The sequence below is a fragment of the Archocentrus centrarchus genome, chromosome 6 (genome assembly GCF_007364275.1).
Source record: "Archocentrus centrarchus isolate MPI-CPG fArcCen1 chromosome 6, fArcCen1, whole genome shotgun sequence".
Classification (NCBI taxonomy): domain Eukaryota; kingdom Metazoa; phylum Chordata; class Actinopteri; order Cichliformes; family Cichlidae; genus Archocentrus; species Archocentrus centrarchus.
Window position 1 is genome coordinate 27,461,401 of NC_044351.1, and position 21,502 is coordinate 27,482,902.

The window sequence follows — 21,502 nt, forward strand, 5'->3', positions numbered from 1 at the left end:
CTTTCTCTGTATTATTGTAGGGTCTTTACCCACAGTGGTGCTATACAAATAAAATTGAACTGAATTGAACGTGATTTACATGACTACTGGCTGCACTGTGGTAACTGCAAGATTTGTTTGATCCAAGCCATAGAGCTGGGAGTTTGGTAATCGTTTCCGCAGCGCTGATATTTAGCCTTTTATTTATTTTAATCTTTCTCTCGAGAGTAGAAAGCTGTAATGGGAAACTGCAGTGCAGAAATATCTAAGAAATACTACACTAAATGACATCACTCTTCAGTAGATATACTCCACGTGTGGGACTGCCTCATGATTTAATTTCCTCCTTGTGTTTGTCCGTTCACAACACCAATTCTACGAAGCATTCTTTTATTAATTTAGACACATGCAGTCACAATTATTAAAAAAAAAAAAAAAAAAAAAAGAAAGAAAAAGAAATGCAATTTACTCGATACAGCAGTCACTTCTAATAATCAGTGCATTCTATCTTGGTGCATTTTCACACTGACCCTGAGTTCAAAAGCATGTGCGCATAGGCTGCATACAGCTGGAGGAAACTATGCTAATTGATTACAGGTAATCCCTAGCATACATTATGAAATAAATATGATTACCTGAATCAATAATCACCGATCTTACAGTTAATTCTTATATAAAACGCTTACAGACATGATTTACACACTGTTAATCGTGAGTTTTCAGGATCTCCAGCCTGGACCTTCGAGGTACCGCGGAGCCCCGCCGCCTTCTTACAGACGCCCGCAAGGTGACGCCCTCGGTCATCTTAAACCGAGCGATACCACCTGCCTCATCCAGTTTCTTAGCACTGCAGCAAGGTGTTGGGACCTTCATCGTGTTGCCGAACTTGGAGTAGTCCACTGCGTACATGCCGTCCTCCTCGGACACTGTAGGCACAAAGCGCTGTCCCCACAGGATCTCCTCCGACACGTAGGACGTCCTGGCCTGCGTGGTGATGCCGGTGGTCTCCACCACTCCCTCCAACACAACGATCACCTCGACGTCCTCGTGTAACAGATCAGAGGCGGACATCTCGTACAGGGGGCTGTGTTTGTCGATCACGTGACAGATGATGAGGGGTGACACCAGGAAGATGCCGTTGGTGCCCACTGGGTTATCCATGTGTATATCGATTTGGTCCAGCGGTACCACCTCACCCTCCTCAGTAGTGGTTCTCTTGACCACCTGCATTCGCACGGTGGCGCTGATGATCATGCTTTTCCTCAGATCCCCGATGCGAACCATAAAGCAGAGCTTGTTGTTTCGGACGGAGATGACGGCGTGCTTGCTGAAAATGAGCGTCTCCGCGCGCCGGTTGGCCTGCGCAGTTTTCATGAAGATGCAGCCGAGCATGATGGCGTTGATAACCAACCCGACGATGTTCTGTACGATTAGAATGATTATGGCGGAGACGCATTCCTCCGTGATCATCCGGCCTCCAAAGCCGATGGTCACCTGGACCTCTATAGAGAATAGGAACGCGGAGGAGAAGGAGTGAATATCCGTTACGCACGGGATGAAATCGTCTCCGCTCTGGTCCAAGTCGCCGTGCGCAAAAGCAACGAGCCACCAGATCATTCCAAAAAGGAGCCAGCTGCACAGAAATGACATGGTGAAGATGATGAGCGTGTGAAGCCATTTTAAGTCCACGAGTGTGGTAAACACGTCCTGCAAGAATCGGCCCTGCTCTCGGATGTTGGTATGCGCCACATTGCATGTGCCGTTTTTGGAGACGAACCGAGCCTTCCCCGCTTTCGCCTTGAACTTGGGCTGCAGAACATCCTCGGCCAAACGTGTCAGCAAGTAATCCTCAGGAATGAGTCCTTTCCTGGACAACATAGCGCTCCCATGCTACGTACTCACAGCCGTTTCACTTTGAAAGTGTTGTCAGCTTGTGCCCAGATGAAAAATGAATTCTTCCCTTCTCTCCCGGTGCCTTTTCTTACCAGTCGGTACTCACCGGTGTGGTGTCAGCTCTTGGGCAGCTGTCGGGGCGCAGGGAGGGAGATCCTTGTTGTGCCCTGTTTTCTGTAGGTATGTGCGCTCCTCACGTTGCCTCCAGATCAGGCGCCTCACACTCGCGAAATCCCATGAGAAGATTCTCCTTCCAGCTCCGCAGCTGCCGCCGTCACTCACAAAACCGAGCGACCAGGCGTAGTTATGCCATGCCGCTTTGTTCCCATGGTGAGTCCTATCTACCGCTGCGTTGGTACGCACTCGCCGCGGCCTTGTGCTTAAAGGAAATTCAGTGAGATGTGAAATGTTGCTGCTATCGCTGCGTAATGGGCCTCTGAGCTGAGTTTGATCAATTTGGATGAGGAGGCAGGCTCATGTGGCGCAGTTTGCTGATCTCGCCACTTCACTATAGCTTGGTAACGTGAGAAGGAGACGGTGTGAGATGGAGATGGAGAGGCAGTCCTTCCCTCCCTCCACCACCAGCACCACCGCCACCCGTCTGGTGCCCTTCCTTTCATTTTCAATGAGAATGCAGGAGAGAGCCCAGGACGCATTAAAAGAACTGTTCAGTTGCGTAGCCTCAACACCACAGGCAGCTCATTATCCGAACATACAAATGGTTACTCTACAGTAAACCACCTTCAGAGTGTTTGCCATAAACTTAAACAGCGTTAGGCACTAACAGATGGTCAACCACAGGAACCAAAACCAGATTTAGTTTTTGTGCTTTCCCAAGTCTTGTAAATTTCTAAGGTCAGATATCAGTTTTGACTCCATGAGCGTATGAAGATGATCTGTAATTTATGTTTCTGGTCGCATACATTTGTCACCTTAGCTCCAGGTCATTTTAAACCCGCAATCCTGTGATGACTAATTTGGACAGCAAGTCTTACACATGCACAAAACACATTCTAGTCATCACCCCCCAAATAAATCTGGACACACACTTCGAGGATAATTTATGTTTTATTAACAAAGCATTAACATTTTTATGTACAAATATAATACAACATGATTAAAAAATAAAAGGAATATATTCCATGGGATCAATTGCACTTTGAATGTCTTCCTTTAATGCTTCCATGCTCTTCCTCTTTTTGTGCTACTTGTCTGCTCGCACAAAGGAGGCAAAGATACTGTCCTCCTTGTCTAGCAGAGCCTGGGGTCTGTCGTACTCAAGGATGATCCCCCGCTTCATCACAATCACCAGGTCGGCATTGAGGATGGTGTGGACGCGATGCTGCACAACAGAGCGGAAGAAAGTTTTTACTGCTCTGACAGAGTCGATACCAGATCACTATAACTGTTTAAAAGTAAAGCAGCATTGATTTAACAGGCACACGTTACCGTACACTCATTCAGTGATTTTGAGTTGAAAAGCATCATATACACATCTTTGTATTGGCTGCCAAATTAGATTAGATAGAGATAAAATGATAAGCTGTGGTTTGTCTTTTTTTTCTTAAATATTTAATGACAAATATCTAAAGTGAGCACTAACTAATTTTACATTCAATTGTGACCCATTTTTAGTACTTTCTTACTTTGTAATGCAATAAAAAAAATCTGATTTTTTACTTTCTCTATTTTATTTATTTATTTTTTTTTTAGTGCTGTAGCTGCTGCTTTTCATTTGTTTAAACTAAAAGCATCAGCAGTGCAAATCAAAGGTCAGCAGTCCTTGGGTTAGCGCCGGAGCTGGATACTTTACTGTAAATGTGAAGGGGATATACTCACTGCTATGATAACTACTGTTCGATCAGCAAAAGCAGTCATCACCACTTTCTGCAGGATGCTCTCCTGTGGAGATGGAGGCAGAAGAGGTTGGTTCAAGTAAACATGGGAATCAGAGCTTGTGTAAAAGACCCCTTTAAATAGTTAACATCTTCATTCATGGTGTTAAAAAAATAACTTTTTCAAACAGTCACCTCTGTTGTTTATAATCTTGTTCCTTATTAAAGGCTCAACTTTCCTCGAGGGCAGTCCTGCTGCGTTTATTGTAAGCTGGAACCGGCGCTCTTTCAAGAGATGCTTTTAAGTACGAAGCAGCCATTTACTCAAATTCCCCTCAGGCTCTCGCTGCACTGAACATTTTCCTTCTATTTCAGTTTTCTTCATGAATGTTTTCTCCTACACTCTTTTTCCTTACATCAAAACACATCAGTTAAAGGTGCAATCCAAACCTGATCAGTACCTGTGTTTACTTCCAAAAGAAATGATGTTTCTTATCTGTATATAAATCTCTGCATCTGTCAGTGTTTCCTTCATTTTTCTTTGTTGCCATGCCTGCAGATGAAAATTACCCTGTGCACTTTGCGTCACCCCTGCACCCTCATTGTCCTTCACCTCCTCTTTTTCTGATTTTCACATTCCTTTGACCCCTCTTCCCCTCTCTGCCTTTAAGATGCTCTTTGTTCAGTTGCACGCTCACCGTTGCCATGTCTATGGATGCTGTGGCTTCGTCCATGATGAGGATACTGCTCTTCCTGACAAAGGCTCTGGCCAGACAGAACAATTGTCTCTGACCCTGACTGAAGTTTTCTCCTCCCTCCGTCACCATGGCATCTGAAAACACAAACATACAATTTAATTTTAATAAATGTACAGCCTATATTCATACTTGTGTATATTCATAACCATGCTTTTGCAGTACATGATACAGAGGGACTATACAGTTATTTTCTAAAGTAAGAGGATAAAATTAATTGGCCTTAAGGTTTTGGCTTGCAGATCAATAGCATATTGATTTCCTGTTTTCTTCTCATTGTTATGAATGATGAAGGTTACGTCATAAAAACGCCTGAATTACCAACCGGCTCTCTAGTGATTTAACAGAGAGCACAGCTGAAACCTAAAACATTATTTTGTTTACGACACATAATGAAAGAGTACCATCAGGTCATTAACAACAACTTGATTTTTCTTCTTTTGTGGGTGCAATTTTTTTTGTAAGTTTTATAGTGGTAAACAGAAAGAGGAAACAACAAGAGGATAGAGGGCAGTGTGGGCTGCAAGCTCGCAAAAAATCTGAGATAAGAATTTATCCACACACCAAACGTCTCCCATGTGGGGATTCGGTTCTTTATTTATCGTAAGTCTGAACACAGCAAACAAAATCCCTACATGGGAGCTGTTTGATGAGCGGATCAATCTTTTCTCACGTCTGCTAGATTTCTTTGATCCACCGCTCGGTGTGTTCTTCAAATAAAGGCTCCCAACAGGAATCAAATCAGTTACAAAGTAAATGTAAAGGGTTGGAAATGATGGGAGGGGTGAGGTGCACAATTTTTTTTTAAGTTACACAGTGAAGCCACACTTGAAGAGAAGCATTTTCCAGTATAGTAAAGCATTGCAGTTCTACTCATGTTTGAATTAAAGGAAATTCATGTATATTCTTTTAATTCCTCAAACTGTATGAAAATATAATAACTGCAGTAACAAGGACTCATGTTAACTCACCACACTGCCGCACAGAGCGGCACACGTGTAGTACACTGTACTGTTGCTTAAAGTAAAATCAAAGGACAAACCTAATTAGCCATTACCTCCAGCCTCAGGGATCAATATCTTATTAAACATCTGGCTCCAGCAAATATAAACTACAGCTGCAGGTAGCTCATCTTCAACCTGTCACATCCTGACAACCACACATTTGTCACTGTCACACAAGACTGAAACTGATCAGGTGAGATGAGCAGCAGTCTTATTTCACAAGAGAAGCATTTCTTCTGTTTTGCCATGACAAATCGAGTGATAAACTGGGAACCAGTACAAGCTAAAATTAACTTCCACACAAGCATGACCCCATGCATCACTGCTCAAAACATCCATCATGTGTGTAGGTTAGGTTTTTTTTTTTTTTTTAACTTGACTTTCAGACTATATCTGATCTGCCTGTGAGTCTTCTGCACACAGCAACTGTCGGGTGTTGTGTGTCAAAACCACGACCAGACGTGAGCTGAGAATAAAAAAAAAAAAAAACTGTGCAGGACGAAGTGGTAGCACATAAAAAAAAAAAAACAGCCACAGCAGCGAGTTAAAAATGAATGCTCATGTCATCTGATACAGCAGCTTGATCTTTGTATGGAGACATTCGAGCAGCTGGTAGATGTGACGATGGCAGACCGCATTTAATCTCCGAGAAGGAATTAATTTTTCTATTTACTGTTCAGATCAGGGCGAGCGCAGGTTACTTTCTGTGTGTCTTTTAAAATAAACTGTTTGTAAATGTGATATTATCGACACACACACACAAACACTAAAACAAACACAGATGTCTCACCCAGACCTCCTGGGAGTGATTTAACAACAGGTTTCAGCTGAGCGATCTCCAGCGCTTCCCACAGCATCTCATCAGTGGCCTTCATCTCTGGGTCCAGGTTGAACCTACAAACAAACACAAACACACACATAAACAAGCTGCAACTACCAGTTTCTCCACAATTGGGACATTTTCTTGAACATTAAATTATTGGATGGTCTGTAAAGCATCATAAAACTGTGAAAAATATCCTTCCCATAATCCCATAATCCAAGTTGTAACCAAATGCCCAAATAGACATGTCTGCTTGAAAATAATTTTTATTTATTGGCACGTACATTTATCCCCGGACTTAAACTTCAATATCACCCTCCACCACCTTCAAGTAACACTGGAGCCATTTTTATTATGATCTATTTGAAGCATTGTCTCTGATGATTATGCAATAAATATTTCAATAAATGGAATAAAGCCTATGAGCCAGTTTAGGAGGTCAACTCGAGCGACTCAGGTTGCCTGAGTCCAGATGCAAAACATGTGAAGGAACTTTAGACTAAAATGTATTTTTACATTCTCTGAATGAGTATAAAACTACAGTCTTGGGAGCATCGTGCAGCTTTTTAAAAATTCCACCTCATCTGTTTTTATCCAGCATGACATTGCTTTTATGGTCGGTGCTGCTGGAGTCTAAAAATAAACCTCTCCACTGGAGTTTTCAGAGGACACTGCTCTTATCCACAATCAGCCCTCCTCCTGTTTTGTGTCTTTGAAGCCAGTCAGCCATCTGCTCATCTTACTTGAATTATTCTATATTTTCCCCATTTACTAACATTTCTATCAGTGTCACAAGTCTTCCTTTTGGCAGACAAGTTTACTGTACCGTATGGTGCCACTGAACAGGATGGGGTCTTGAAGGATGATGGACAGCCGAGATCTGAGAGTCTGCAGAGGCAGCTTAGAGATGTCGATGTTATCAATCACAATCCTTCCTGTGTGACAGAAGTTTGTAAAAACACATTGATTTCAGTAAACACACTTTTCTTATTTTTTGCTTTATGTGAAACCTTTTTGCTACTAGTTGTTGTTTATCCCAGGAAGAGACACAAATGCTCTTTGGGTTGCATCAGGAAAGGCAGAAAATTAAAGAATTAAAACTGTGGAGCTACCTGCTGTGACGACCCCTTGTGAATAAGGGTGCAGCCGAAAGTAGCTTTCTATTTTATCCTGTTAACTTTTTTTATGCTGATGTGAAGCTGAAGTGATATTTTACCCTCAAACATGTCCACCATGCGGAAGAAGGCCAAGGAGAAAGAGGATTTACCGCTGCCAGTTCTGCCACAAATCCCCACCTGGAAACAAACAAAAACATTCATCATAATTATCACTAGTACTCTATCCATCCACTTTCTTCACTGCTTATCCTGTTCAGGGTTGTGGGGGGCTGGAGTCTCTCCCAGCTGTCATAGGGCAAAGGTAAGGTTCTCCCTGGACAGGTCAAAGCTCACCAAAAGGTTCAGAAGTGCTCAGTAAACTAAAATATTTCTTGCATGTGTAAGCTCGTTTCATATATGGAAGTCCAAAACTGCCAACTTTAAAATAAATGCTTTAAAGCATTAAATGTATCAAAATAGGCATTAAAATAAATGCAGACATTATTTCATTTTTCAAGTGTGAAGTGTTTAGTTTTGTGTTACTTCTCTTTCATTCACTATCCCAGTTCATTTAATTATTATTAGTGTGTATTTCTGCTGTGAGCCTGATGCTCAACAGACGGCAGCTTGACTCCATGACACAATTAAAATTAGAAAAATGTTTGAAGAAAAGCCCAGGAGACAATAAAACAAAAATTAATTGAATTATTAATTAAAATTTGCATAATTTAGTTTTTTTTTATGCAATTATATGACATTTATCTATTTTTTTTCCATATAGTTTTCATTTAATCTGTTTTGTCCCTCTATAATCAAACACAGGTTTCTTTCCCTTTTATTACCTTCTGACCAGGGTTGATGTGTGCATTGACATTTTTGAGCACAGGCTTCAGTGTGGTGTCATAACGAACGCTCAGATTCTGTATCTTGATCTCTCCCTGCTGGGGCCAGCCGTCAGGGACCTGAGACACAGCTGAGGCACATGGGAAAACATCACAACATTAATTTAGATCTTTTTCTCCATCCAAGAAGCAAAAAAATGTGAGAAGATTCACTGTATCGGCACAGATTCTCTTTCCATTTGTGATCATTTGTTTGAAATGTTATTTTTTCTCATATTTTACATATATGAAACAGACACATTGCATAGTGTACATGCATACTTACATAGTCTATGCATGTATGATATATTATTATGGAATATAAATGCATTAGCTGATTTTAAAAAGTGGAACAGGGATAAAGACACATTTCTCTGGAGCATTATGATACCCTTCTTGAACTGATGGGGAATTTCATGCTTCTTTATACAAGAAGAAATCACACACACTTTTCAGATAAGAGGTCAGATGCAATTTGTCTGTGTGCCTCGTGAATCAGTGAGAGAAAGTTTAATTTTAGGAGAAAGGGTGACTCTGCACTCACTGAGCAGTCCCTCGTAATTCTCTGGTTCAGTTTTGAGCAGGCCGTTAATCCGCTTGACTGAGCCAAGCTGTACTTCCATGTCTGCCAAGTTACGCACCATCCAGTTCATGTAGTTGGACACCTGATACAAGAGGGGAGGGGGGAGGAGGTGAGCCGGGTCACCACACAGGCGCGCGGTCGTTTCAGTGTGGACGCTGTTGTTGTTTTCAACCAACTACACCTCGTACAGCCTCAGTGTGTCTCGGCTTTCTGTGACTGTGACAATGCATTTTCTAGACAGTCTGCTTCAGAAACATAGAAACAGTTATACAGCTATTTCCAAACAAGCTGAAGTCCATCATTCTGCAGTGGAAAAAATGATCTACAAGTGGAAAACATTCAAGACAGTCTATAGAAAACAATAACTTCAAGTTATTGCTGCTAAATGTTTTGAACTCATGGGGTGAACTCAGTTTTACACATATTGCTTCTGCATTTGTTAAATAAGTAACGAGATGGTGTGATATATTATTATTATTATATATTATTTGGTGTTGTATTTACCCAATTTTAAGAATTGTTTTTCTTATGTGCTGATGCGTAAAGCCTTAGGATTGGCAAAGTGTGTATTTGCTTTTTACTATGCCTGTAAAAGTTATTTTCATCTGTCTCGCTTAAAACACGTAATAATTAAACAATTAACAAACAACAATAAAAACTAAATAATTGTTCAAAAACACTTTAAATTATTTGTTTTTTTTTGTCCATCCTTTTTAAAAGCTACAGATTGTACAGTTGGACTTTCTGTTCCTAACTTTACTCCACTACTACTTTTACACTAATGCAAATATTAGAAATAAATCTAAAGAAATTTTAGAACCTGCAGAACAAGTGTGAGTACCTTTCCAGACTACAGTTAAACAGACAATAAAACACACACGCTTTCTCACCATGAGTGCGTATGTCAGACCGAGCCCCACCAGCCCAGGGGACAGCTGGTCATAGAGAGAATTGGTGATGGAGGCTACAGCTGCCACCAACACCACACAGGCTCCGATGTACTCCTGCAGAGACAGACAGTGTCAACATCCCAGCAAGACGCTAACGCTTCACTGAATAATTGAAGACGGTAAATAACATTAAAGAGATCCATTATTGTGAATTGATTTATTGTTAACAAACATGACAGTGGGGACTATGTGTGTGTTCTCGGTTCCATCCATCAACATTTCAAGGTATTCTGCTGCTGTGAAACACGATGAGCCGAATGAACTGTGAGCAGCACAGTTGATACATAAAACATGGCATGTAGACAGAATTTCATGCTAATACGAGAATGAAAAATTCATTGTTTCAGTGCCCCAACAGAGGGAGCAGTTACCCAGCAACATTGACATAAATGTGAAGCAGATATCTGACAAACAGTGAAGCAGAATTTTAAAGGAGGACACAGCAGACGGATCATTACCATGCGGACCTCCAGCCAACGGTTGGCTGCTGTGAGGAAGAGGGAGGCGATGTTGTTGGCATCGGTGAATTGTAGTACCCTCTGTCTGAACCTGGGCTCATACCTGCCAACGAAAAGGATTTCATTTGTGAATAATTTCATTGAATCACGGACTGCGTTCCCTACACAGTAAATGTCCACCTGCCTGAAACGTTTCCATTCTGTCTTAATGTCAGCACGGCAAAAACATGGTAGATGGAATATTATTACAACTGAAACTGAAGTCTAGTATTAAATTTCTAAGTTGTAACGGCAATAATGTTACTGCAAGACTGCATCTAAGAAAAGCACCTATACTGTCTCTCATCCAGGGAATTAAAATGTCTAAAAGGATAAAGAGCCACCAGAAGACTGAACACTGTAAATAAACATTTACTTGGGCATAAAGCAGTTGTCAGACATCCACAGAGGCAGTTTCCAGGTCGTGACTTTTGTTTAAAAAATAAAACTAATGGCTTTGCCTTTTTGGTATTTAAGAGCAGCATCAGGTTGAAATTTCTACTGACATTTTCAGCTTCAGGAAAATGCCTCACACACAGTGGTATTTTAATAAAAATTGCCCTTTCAAATGTTCAAGGCCTTTAAGAAGCAGCGCTGCAGGAAGAGGCCCTAGAACCTGAAAATGTCTTCAAATCTTTGCACTTCTGGTTCCATGTTTTTGGTTAAATGCCTGAAATAAGGTCTAAAGGTTACGTTTAGAGCATTTTCACTTCTACTGTACATGGAATAGTCCAGTCTAGTTCATTTGTACATGCTGAAGCTTTCGTGTATCCCAGAGAAGTTGTTTGCAGCCAAGTAGCTAAATGAGACTACGGAAGTTGTTGGAAAAATTCAACATCATCATCATGCCGAACACAAAAAATCCTAGAAGTTCATTCTTTTGTGAAGATGATCTTGCTGAACAAAATACCCCAGATTTTTATTTCATGCAGAGCTTATTTCTGCAATAATCCAAAAAGCTCACAGAAATTCCAGCTTTTTGTTGAGGGAATCAGGGTGATGCTGACATTTAAGTTTCCCACAAAACAGATCTTCCCCGCGGCACTCTATTATCACACTTTCACAGCAAGCAGTTTTGTTCCTACACTTCCCGTAATGCAGTGGAATAATGCTTTTTTTATACTTTATATTTCCCAGGTTCCAATGCAGATTTTCTGTTAAACATTTGCAGTCTTGAAGACAAGTACAGCATATAAGACTGCAGTGTTTTGAAGCCCTTTTGAAAAATATTGTATTTTTTTAACCTCAGCTATGGCTTCTTAAAAATTCCTATTTTCACCAAGGATGTAAGCATGTGTCACCTGAGGGCTCTTATAGTGGTGAGACCTTCAACTGTCTCAGAGAAGTGGGAGAGTAAAGGGAGCTGTGTGCTGTCCTCCAACTGCTGCAGGTCCCTGACCAGAACACAAAGAAAACAGCACGTGGGGAATATCAGCTGAACCATAATTCAAATATTAAGACTTTGCATTCATAAGCTAAATCCAAATGATTTAATTATGAAAAAGAATTTTCTTCCACCAAGTAAAACATGTTTGTGACATCCCTTCGTCTGTCCCATCACACTCACCTGGAAGCCATCCGGAAGTATTTCTGTATGAAGTAGCAGGCGACAGCCAGCGGCAGGAGGGCGATGAGGAAGACGGGTGTGACGTAGGAGATGACACCCAAAGCGGACACGCACAGCAGGGTGGAGCGGGAGAGGCACTCGAGGGTGGTGGGAATGTGCTGGTCAATTGTGTTGGTGTCGGTGGAAAACCTGTTGAGGATGCTTCCGAGAGGAGTGGTCTCAAAGAGCCTGGAGGGAAGAAAAAATCATTAAATTCAATATTTTTTTTAACTACATCAGTCATTTTTTTAAAATATATTTTTATTACTGCTTCAGTGTTAAATTCACTGCTGTAGTAAAATAAATAAATACATGTTGGTTACACTGTTAATTGTTATGTTACACTGTTAATTGTTATAGAACATTTGTCATAAATAAAGGTTTTAATAAATGCAACGATCATTCACCTCTAAGCTTCATTTTAATTTACTTAACCATCTAATTTGTCTCCAATCAGTCTAATCAGGCAGCTGGGAGACTTCCCATGATGCAATGAGCATTCTCCAGTTGGCTCTTTTCCACTCTCCCTGCAGTTACATGCTTCTACTGGATGTCATTAACTTTGTGTTTTCACCTGTGGGCTTTCTACCTCCTCTTTCCTCTTACCCCCATCCACCTGGGGTCTTAAATGGGACCTCACTAACACAGGATCCTTTCTATAATGTTGTTATGTCTTTACCTTACACTAGAAAGTGCCTTCAGGTGACTGATTTGGTGCCATATAAATAAAGCGAATTAGATGAATTTTAAAACATCAGCTTTATACAATAAAATACAATAAGATTTAATGTTATTCTACTTAGAAAGACTGTGGAAACTTACTTCTGCCACTGAAAAAATAATATTGCCACCTTTGAACTAATTTTTTATTTTTATTTTTGCCATCCATAAGTCAAAATTCCTTGTTATTTTCTCAAAATTTCAAATTAATAACATAAAAAAATTCTAATTATTTTCACAATTTTACATTATTTTCTCAAAGGTTTTAGTTAATAAGCTGAAATTTCAAGATACCCAACTCTAATTTTTTAGCTAATAACCAGAAATTGTGACTTATGAATGTAAAAAATATTTTTATATATAAGCAGAAGAAAATGGATGGATATCTGGAAACAAATTTCCATAGCTGGCTGGCTCAATTTATAGTCTTTCATGTGAAATCTATATTAATGCAGCTTCTTATGTGTATATAGAGTGCTTTCAAATGTGTCTTGAGGTAAGTGACGTGTCCTGGGTTCTGCACGAGGAAAGCAGATGGTGCTCAGAGTAATGAGGCAAAAAAACCTTTTAACTGTGTTTTTCTCTTATATCACCAGCAAGCACACATCTCTCTCTCTCTGCCCGTTTTCACACATCATAAGGCAGAGCTGCAGCATACACACACACACACACACACACACACACACACACACACACACACACACACACACACACACACACATGCATACAGAAAAAGATGCAAACACACTGAGTGTCGCACCTCATGGGGGCCAGTATGATCTTGTTTAGCAGGTTGTGGTGGAGCTCTTTGGCCACTTTGAGTCCGGTCCACTCCACGGCCACGGAGGTGGCGAGACAGAGGACGATGCCCAGGCAGCAGAGCACACTGAACACTGACAGATACCAGGAGTGGCTGAACCCACAGTCCTACAACACACACACAGAGGGAGAGAGGGGGAGGGGGGTTATAAAAGACATGACCGCAGCACTTTGTGTGTGTCTGAGAAAGTAAGAAACAAGCAGGGACAGTCCTCCCACTTAGTTTGCTTTCCCTATAATTATAAACACGATTAAACACTGGTTAAAAATTAGCTGTCTAATGTGACAAAAGCCAGCAAAGCTTTTAAAGCTGAACTGGCAACATTTGAACAGTAAATAGAGAAATAAAGAGAGCTGGGAAACTATTTTGTTCTTCATTTTCTTTCTACACTTATCATCCTCGTCATTCTGTGTTTTACTTTAATCTGGATCAAGCTTTTCAATCTTCTTTCTTTCTTCTTCTTCTTCTTATTTTAAATGCTGTAATTTTTTTATGACACCATCTCCCATCCCAGAAAATGGATGAACAGATGATAAACAAATAATAATAAAATGCTTTTCATAAAAGAAGTAGATGAAAATGAAGATTTTACCAGTCCTTTTAAAAATTGTGTTTATTTATTTATTTATCCAAGGAACTAAATATCAAGGTCTTAACTGTTTACAGATTGAAGGGACAGCACTCTCTCCTCTAAAGGAGCAGTGACTGAGAGATAAAAGCTCTCCTACCAAACATTTAAATCACCTGGAAGCCATAATAGTGAGAATTTTATGGTTATAATGGCTTCAATGCAGTCCTGCATAAATCGATCAGATCTCATAAGTCAGCTGATAACAAAGCAAATCGAACCAATGATTTTGATGCTTGAATGAAACAGTTACAGCACAGCATGCTTCATTTGGCTAAAATCTGTGATTTGAACATAACCCGTTCTCCCTGCTGAGCCACAGTGATCTAAATGTAAACAAAAGCAGTCAGAAAATCTCAGTTATTAATTTTATATATATTTAGCAAATGTTTATCTTTGCTTCAATAATAAATGTAAATAGTGAAAAGGTTGCAGATTGGACCTCTATAGGTAGAGAAATAAAATATCAGGGATATCAAAAGAAAAAAAAGATACTTCAGCTGCTCATCACACAGCCCAGTTGCCACTTGTGACATGAAGAATTTCCACCTATCTAATCCTCTCATTGTTCAATGACTTCCCCTCTCTAGAAGGAGAGCAGCAGTGCGGCAGTTATGTGAAGTGGGCGAGTGTACGTACGTTTGTCTGAACAGGACTTCTGAGAGTCCCCTCGTGGATTAGTCTGTGGCACAGCATAGATTAGATAAAGCTGGCAAAGACACACAGAAGCTCAGCCAAACAAGATGTGCTCAGCATTCAAGCGACAATTTATTATCTGCGCTCAGCTGGACATCCAGTGGATGTTTGTGTGCGAGAGAAAGAGACAGAAGTGCCGCTGTTTATATTCAGCAGGACGCGGTGCCTTTAATGCAGCCCTCATCCTGAGCTGACTCCGTCTGCAGTCTTCACATGATCGTGTGAAATGTGACCTGGCAGTTCACACATGCACACATAACACAGACATGCACGCACATATACATATACAGCAGTTGCTGAAGACAGTGTTGCTTTACTGGTCCCGAAACACAATAACTGTGACCTCCTGAATGTGAAGGATGCAAGTCAACTCTTTCCCTGCTTTCTCTGAGAGTGTGAATGTGGCCGACTATTTTGGTGAAGTGATAATTAATACAGTTAAGCTGTAAGTAGGAAAAGGGTGAACAAAATACATTATAGGTGGCAGGGTTTACTTGAGGTAATTTTTTTACCCACTCAGATTTCTGAGTTCAAATTTAACTGTCCATCCACATAAATGAAAGCACTTCAGCTGGCATTCACATCAAACCTTATACATGCTTTTAACTCATTTTCCATTTGGACACCGACTTTCTATAAATACATTAGTTCTGCTTTAATATTCAGAAGAGGCCGAGCTGCCGTTTCTTCAGGGTGTGTTGGTGAACGCTCCATCTGGATTTGGCAGAGCCTGTGTTTGTGTTGTAGGTCAGCTCTGCCTAACTGAGAACCACTGGAGCATTAGTGACAAAGCTGTTATGTAACTTACGCTGGCCTACAATCAGTGACTGTTTTGCCCCCCTTTTTTTTAAATAAACAATTTGAAATTAATGCTCCCAATTCTTTTCTAAACTTATCAATTAATGATTCTCTTTATAAAACATCAGACATTAGTTGATATTTTACTTTTACAGAAAAGCATGTTTCCAAATATTTTTGGATTATGATCCTTTCGACATAAAAGTGCTTCAAGTCTAAAAGTGACATGTTTTGACCTCATAATTTCTGAATTTGTCTGACATTTTAAGGCCAAAAGGCACAAAGTAATCCAGCATTTTATATAATAATTTAAATTTGTGTCCTTTAGATTCATCCCACCAGATGGATCTTGTCAAAAATCACCCACTAATTATATTAATGCTCCAAAAAAAAGGCAGTGGCAATCAAGCGGAGCATACTTTATGGCTCTAAAAAACTCTGGACTTGTCTTAATCTAAAGCTGAACTGTCCATCCCCTCACCTGCACGACGGTACAGTTGTGAGCTGTGGCGTCTATCTTGGCTGTGATGACATGCGACGTCCAGTGGGCCAGCCAGTAGTCGATGGCCACCATGAGGGAATGTTTGAAGAGCTGTGACAGGAGTAGCAGGCTGAGCAAGAGAAGCCCAGCAGATGACAGGTAGGTGCCGCAGGAGCGCCAGGGGATGGTAGCTCGCTGGCGCATTACCTGCGAAAGGTTATCATCCTCATCGCTCTCCAAAGATTCCTCTGGGGTTGAAACAGAGATGAGTTGCAATGTTAAAGAGCTATTTTTAGGTTTTCAGCCAAGTGTGAGCTTCTAATTAGGCCGAGTTATCTTTTTTGCAAGGAATAAGGACTGTACTTTAGCTTCCTTTCACACATTTTTCTTATCTTCTGTAAATTTGTTTATTTCTGTCTCACTGTGCTACGCTCTGCTGCTACTCACAGCTCAGATGCTCATGACATTTCTGTCTCTCCTTCTTACCCTTCTTCCATAATATTTCATTACCTTCGCTTTCTCTCTCTGTCCTCTTTCCTTTTCTGACACATTGCTCAATATTTCATCTCCTGTGCTAGTCTGACAATCCACTACTAGCACAGGAAAGGAGAGAAGCGAAGAAATAAGAGACAAGAGGTCCAAAGGAGAGGAGAAAGCACACTACAGACTACAGAAGCTATACTCCACAAAAAAAAGCAGACGCTCATTCCCATGAATGGCATGTTTTTCAAGAGCAACAGAGCAACAACGACACACTGACCAGGGGGTGAAGAGATAATGTAATGACCTCCAACCTTTTTCCCACCTCTGATTTAAATATATCACATCACATCAAACAGCAAGCTTTGGAGCACGTTGCTACATGTGGGCGTCTGAGAGGCTCAGACAAGCTGGAGGTGGAGAGGAAGCAAAAGAATAAGGGAGGAAAAGAAAGGGAAATGATGAGTGGCAGGGCTAAAGAAACAGCTTCTAGTCTCAACTACAGTCATGCTCACACTAAGTAGGCTTTCAGGAGCAAGAGTGACAAATGTTTTTGGGGGAAAAAAAGCAAGAAAATGGATGATGAGATTCTAAAATACAGAAGCAAACACATCTGCAGTTTGCTAGCAGCGTCACAATGCCACACACGCGTTTTTCTGTTTTAGCTCTTTTTTTTTTTTCTTCAAACCATGCTTTCTGGCCACACCTGCTCGATCGAACACGAGGGCGGCTGGAGCCATCGCACAAGTCCACCCCGGGGTGCCACCAGCACACGGGAGACAACACAGAACACAGATAAAGAGTACAGCCAGTGCACCTTAGCATCTTTTAATTGCAGGTGCGCATTTAACAGCAGAGACAGACACAGACAAAGGATCAGATTCAGTGGTTAACCACAGCAGGAGGCCGTGGGAAATTACACGGTGACATATCTGGTTGCTGAAAAGGTCAAAAGAGAAGCTGAAAGACAAGAGAGCAAACCAAGAGAAGAAGAAGAAGAGTACTTAACATCCATGCAACGTTTGCACTGCATAGATGGGAAGGAATCAAACACAGGGAATTAGGAGTCATTCAAATCGCTCCAGACATTACAAAGGATGTTGATATTAAAATAAGCTGAATAAGGTTTAATGTAAAACATGCTACTCCTTAACAGGAGAAGGGAAATGACATCCTGCACCTATCACTAAGGGTAAACATAAGGATTAATGTCAGGCTGAGAAGCACCCACAGCACTCATTCCAGCTGCTGTTGTCATGATTGTTTCCTGTGTCTTCTCACCTTCTTCATCCTCTTCAGTCTTGGCGGCCTCTCTCGAGTACATGGCCCTCCGCAGGTTTTTCCTCTCCAGGTCGGTCATATTCTCTGCCACCGTTTCCTGAAGGAGAGATGCAGATAAATATTGAATTTATTTCAGCATACTAAAAACATGTCTAACAAACACCCAGGTGATCTAACTTTCTTTCCAGGCAGCACTGGACTTTGTGCCTTGCCTCAATCTAATAAAAAGTGTTCAAATGAAACAAATTAATGAATTTTGCAGCTGATTAAACATTATTAAAGACTCAATCACACTTTGTCTTTGCAGCCATTAATTACCTTCTCAAACTCCTGGTCCTGTCTGTTCATCAGGGTTTTCCACTGCTCAAAAAGTTCAGGCTCAGAGTTCTGGATGTCCTTCAGAGTCCCCTCAGTCTGGATAGTGCCATCTTTCATGGCAATTATCTAATAATAACCACACAGACACAAGCAGATAGAAAAAATGTGATCTGTACTTAGCTGAGACTGCCAATCAATCTCTATGTGCTTTGGGATCTTTGAGCAATAAAGTGCATCACAAATGAAACAATAAAATGTCTTAATATATCTGGCATCACAGATGGACAGTCTTATCAGCTCTTACCCAGTCTGCATGGGGTAGATACTGCAGTTTGTGTGTGACCAACACCACTGTCCTCTTCTCTTCTCTCAGGAGCTTCAGGATGCCATCCTGCATCAGATGGTCGCTCAGATGGATGTCCAAGGCAGAAAAAGGATCGTCCTACAAACACACAAACATACGTTAGTTGAAAAAGGCCCAGAAGGGTAGAAGAAATCAAAACAATAAGTACATATGAACGTCCTGAAAACATGATTCAAGTCTTCTTTGTGTGTTGGAATTTTTCTTAATCAATAAGCAATATTACCTTAATTACTTATATTCCCTTATATATTACTTACACTAGTACATGCCCATGCTACAATATTGTTTGGACTGTTAGTGCTGTTGGCTACAATTATACAACACTACTGTGAGGAACATATATGGAAATAATGGGTCATTTCAGCCCACTGTTGTTGTTGCTAGGCAACACGATGACATTATAATATATTATGTATAATTCAGCTTTTGTGGATAGAAATGAGAAGCTGATGGTGTTGAAGGTGCATAAAGGAAAATACCCTCATATTTGGGGTATTTTGAAGTTCAGGATGCGTTACACTACAACATTAAATATTAATTTAGATTATTTTTAGCTGTAATCTAAAAGTCTGGTTCATTAGGTGTGTCATCTACCAGCTGATAGGTCAATGTGCCCTTGGGCAAGATACTGAACCCCAAATGCTGCCGATCATCCAATAGAATGTGAGTGCACTTAAATGCTGCAAGAATGGGCTAATGTCACTTATAGTAAAAACACTGAGAGCTCAGTAGTGGACAAGTGCTATATAAGTGCTACTCCATTTAAAAATGATTTATCATATAAGGTTGTAGAGTGTCAGTGAAACATAATTATATTATCCATCCATCCATCCATCCATCCATCCATCCATCCATCCATCTTCTTCCACTTCTAAGAGAAATTGTGCTGTGATTGTCGTTGAATATTTCTAACATTTAATGTATTAATTGAGAAAATGAGTAACACAAAAATTGACAGCAAAAATAAAAGTTAGTTGCAGCCTTGGTAAGATCCATTTGAAACAAAATTATTATTATTGTTTAGTGGAAAATAAACCTTCTGCTCTGGGCTTCTTAGACTGTGTTGCTACATTTGTCACACAGGAAGCCATCAGAAAGAGAATCACATCTGCACCTTCAGGTAGAGCTTCAGAAACAGTTTCTCACTGAATGCTGATAAATCGCCGGTGCAACCAGATAAGCCATCCTTTTTATCTGTTCAGTTATTTTTGTGTGCAGTCTCACCAGAAACACAACGTTGGTCTGCTGGTACAAGGCTCTGGCCACACTGATTCGCTGTTTCTGTCCACCTGATAGGATGATACCCTGCATCATAGGACAGCAAAATGTACAAGGCTTCAACACAAAGAAGAATTAATAATATTCATAAATATATGTGTCTCTCTCCCTTATATGAACAAAGGAGACCAGGGTTTATTTCCTGCACGAGTGGTGCATGAAGAAATCCAACATGACAGTGCTCTAGCTGAACAGGGTCAGTCTAGTTTCCCGCACACGCAAACATCAAATCCTCGCTGCACAGTAACGATGACAAATGATTCTGCAATATAGCGAGCCACTGTGGGAGATACAGCCAGACATTCAGAATAAAGAGGGAGAAACTCAAATATTACTGTGATACTGACCCGTTCCCCGATCTCTGTCTGGTCCCCCTGTGGAAGAATGTCAATGTCAGGCTCTAGAGAGCAGGCCTCGATGACAGCTTTGTATCTGGCAGGCACAAACAGAGACAGAATACAGATGAGGGCAGAGAGCAGCTGATAATACCAGCCAGAAGGGAAACTACAGCCCTGCTCATTGTGATCTTGTGGGCCATTCATTTACATTCACATATAAACACATGAGAGAGAAGAGAGGAAAATGAAAATAGCAGCTTCTGTGGTTCAGCTTGAAAGATTTTGTCCAGAGGGGGTGATCAGAGACGCTTCAACACCACAGTGATAAAAAATAAAGAGACAAACGATTTCGACAGAGAGACCAGAATTTCTTCACCATCTATTTAAGGCAACCCACATAGATTCAATTCTTTAGTAAAAATGCACGTAGCTTGAGAAGGTTATGCTTTAAAAATACTATCTTCGCCCAGAAAATACTGAACTACTCTGCTCTAATATCTGTGGGAAGTTTAGTTAACTCACAGACATCTTCCAGAACCTGTGAGGTTTTTTTTAAAAAAGCGAATCATAATGAAGAAGCTGCACCTCCACTGCATTTCCTAATAACCAAAACACTGGATAATTTTATCAGCACATAAATTGAACCAACTGTTGCACAAATAAAAGCAAGTGTGTTACAATAACAAACATGACAGGTTACAATAGCCTTGATCAAATAGCTGGGAAATTCATGGAAACACCTGCTGCAGCCCAGGGCTAATCTGGATTTTGCTGGATAAAGCAGAAAGCGCAGCAGAACAGTGGAGACAGAACGAGGCAGGAGACTCTGTTTTATTGAACATCTCCACAGCAACAAAGCACCGCAGTCCATTAAACATATTTGATCAAAAACAGTCCATTAGATCCGCAGAGAGCCAAGATGGCCATGAATGCAAGCGACCTTTGAGAAACACCATTTGCTGTGTGGATGAGAACGGCACATGTGTTAAGAAAATGTGTGTATTTTAATTGCCCCTCCACAGGTGACTACGACACCGAGTGAAACTGGAGCCACTCTGCATCACAACACAGGAGGAGGAAAACTTCAAGCTTCAGGGGTTTCAGTGTCAAGACAGTTTAGTTGCAGGGTTCATAACCGAACTATTGACCATTCACATCCAATTTACTACAGTGGCTGGAAGGAGCAGAAAGGTTGTTGGCTTTAATTTGGCTAAACAGCTTGACTTGGCAGAAAGTGGATCACCTTCTTATAATGAACAACTCTGGATGTCATCTTAACTTTCTTTGTGATCACAGCTGTTGTAGCAATACAGTAACAACAACATAAAATTCAGTGATCAATGTAGGGAAGAGCTTACACGCTGGTTACTTATGGAAGTACTAATGAACATAAAAAT

General features: G+C 40.7%; 2 protein-coding genes across 2 annotated transcripts in view; both read right to left on the reverse strand.

Moving 5' to 3' along the window:
* Positions 1 to 451: 451 nt before the first annotated feature.
* On the reverse strand, positions 452 to 2,338 carry kcnj11 (potassium inwardly rectifying channel subfamily J member 11). The gene has a single exon (XM_030732204.1). The coding sequence runs from the start codon at positions 1,855 to 1,857 to the stop codon at positions 685 to 687; it is 1,173 nt and encodes a 390-aa protein (XP_030588064.1). The 5' UTR covers positions 1,858 to 2,338; the 3' UTR covers positions 452 to 684.
* Positions 2,339 to 2,927: 589 nt separating this feature from the next.
* Positions 2,928 to 21,502, reverse strand: part of abcc8 (ATP-binding cassette, sub-family C (CFTR/MRP), member 8) — a 56,224-nt gene continuing 37,649 nt past the window's right edge. Inside the window, exons 21-39 of the mRNA XM_030732203.1 lie at positions 20,115 to 20,199; positions 19,714 to 19,794; positions 18,430 to 18,567; positions 18,126 to 18,251; positions 17,808 to 17,904; positions 16,047 to 16,294; positions 13,384 to 13,550; positions 11,865 to 12,092; positions 11,599 to 11,691; positions 10,259 to 10,361; positions 9,741 to 9,854; positions 8,812 to 8,932; positions 8,229 to 8,359; positions 7,506 to 7,584; positions 7,116 to 7,224; positions 6,257 to 6,360; positions 4,406 to 4,539; positions 3,712 to 3,774; positions 2,928 to 3,214 (exon numbers count right to left, since the gene is read on the reverse strand). Coding sequence (XP_030588063.1) covers positions 3,077 to 3,214; positions 3,712 to 3,774; positions 4,406 to 4,539; positions 6,257 to 6,360; positions 7,116 to 7,224; positions 7,506 to 7,584; positions 8,229 to 8,359; positions 8,812 to 8,932; positions 9,741 to 9,854; positions 10,259 to 10,361; positions 11,599 to 11,691; positions 11,865 to 12,092; positions 13,384 to 13,550; positions 16,047 to 16,294; positions 17,808 to 17,904; positions 18,126 to 18,251; positions 18,430 to 18,567; positions 19,714 to 19,794; positions 20,115 to 20,199 — 2,359 coding nt within the window. The 3' untranslated portion in view covers positions 2,928 to 3,076. The remainder of the gene's footprint in view (positions 3,215 to 3,711; positions 3,775 to 4,405; positions 4,540 to 6,256; positions 6,361 to 7,115; positions 7,225 to 7,505; positions 7,585 to 8,228; positions 8,360 to 8,811; positions 8,933 to 9,740; positions 9,855 to 10,258; positions 10,362 to 11,598; positions 11,692 to 11,864; positions 12,093 to 13,383; positions 13,551 to 16,046; positions 16,295 to 17,807; positions 17,905 to 18,125; positions 18,252 to 18,429; positions 18,568 to 19,713; positions 19,795 to 20,114; positions 20,200 to 21,502) is intronic.

Bases quoted from the DNA above. Each gene is read 5' to 3' on its own strand.
- kcnj11 (XM_030732204.1), bottom strand. From the start codon at position 1,857: ATGTTGTCCAGGAAAGGACTCATTCCTGAGGATTACTTGCTGACACGT.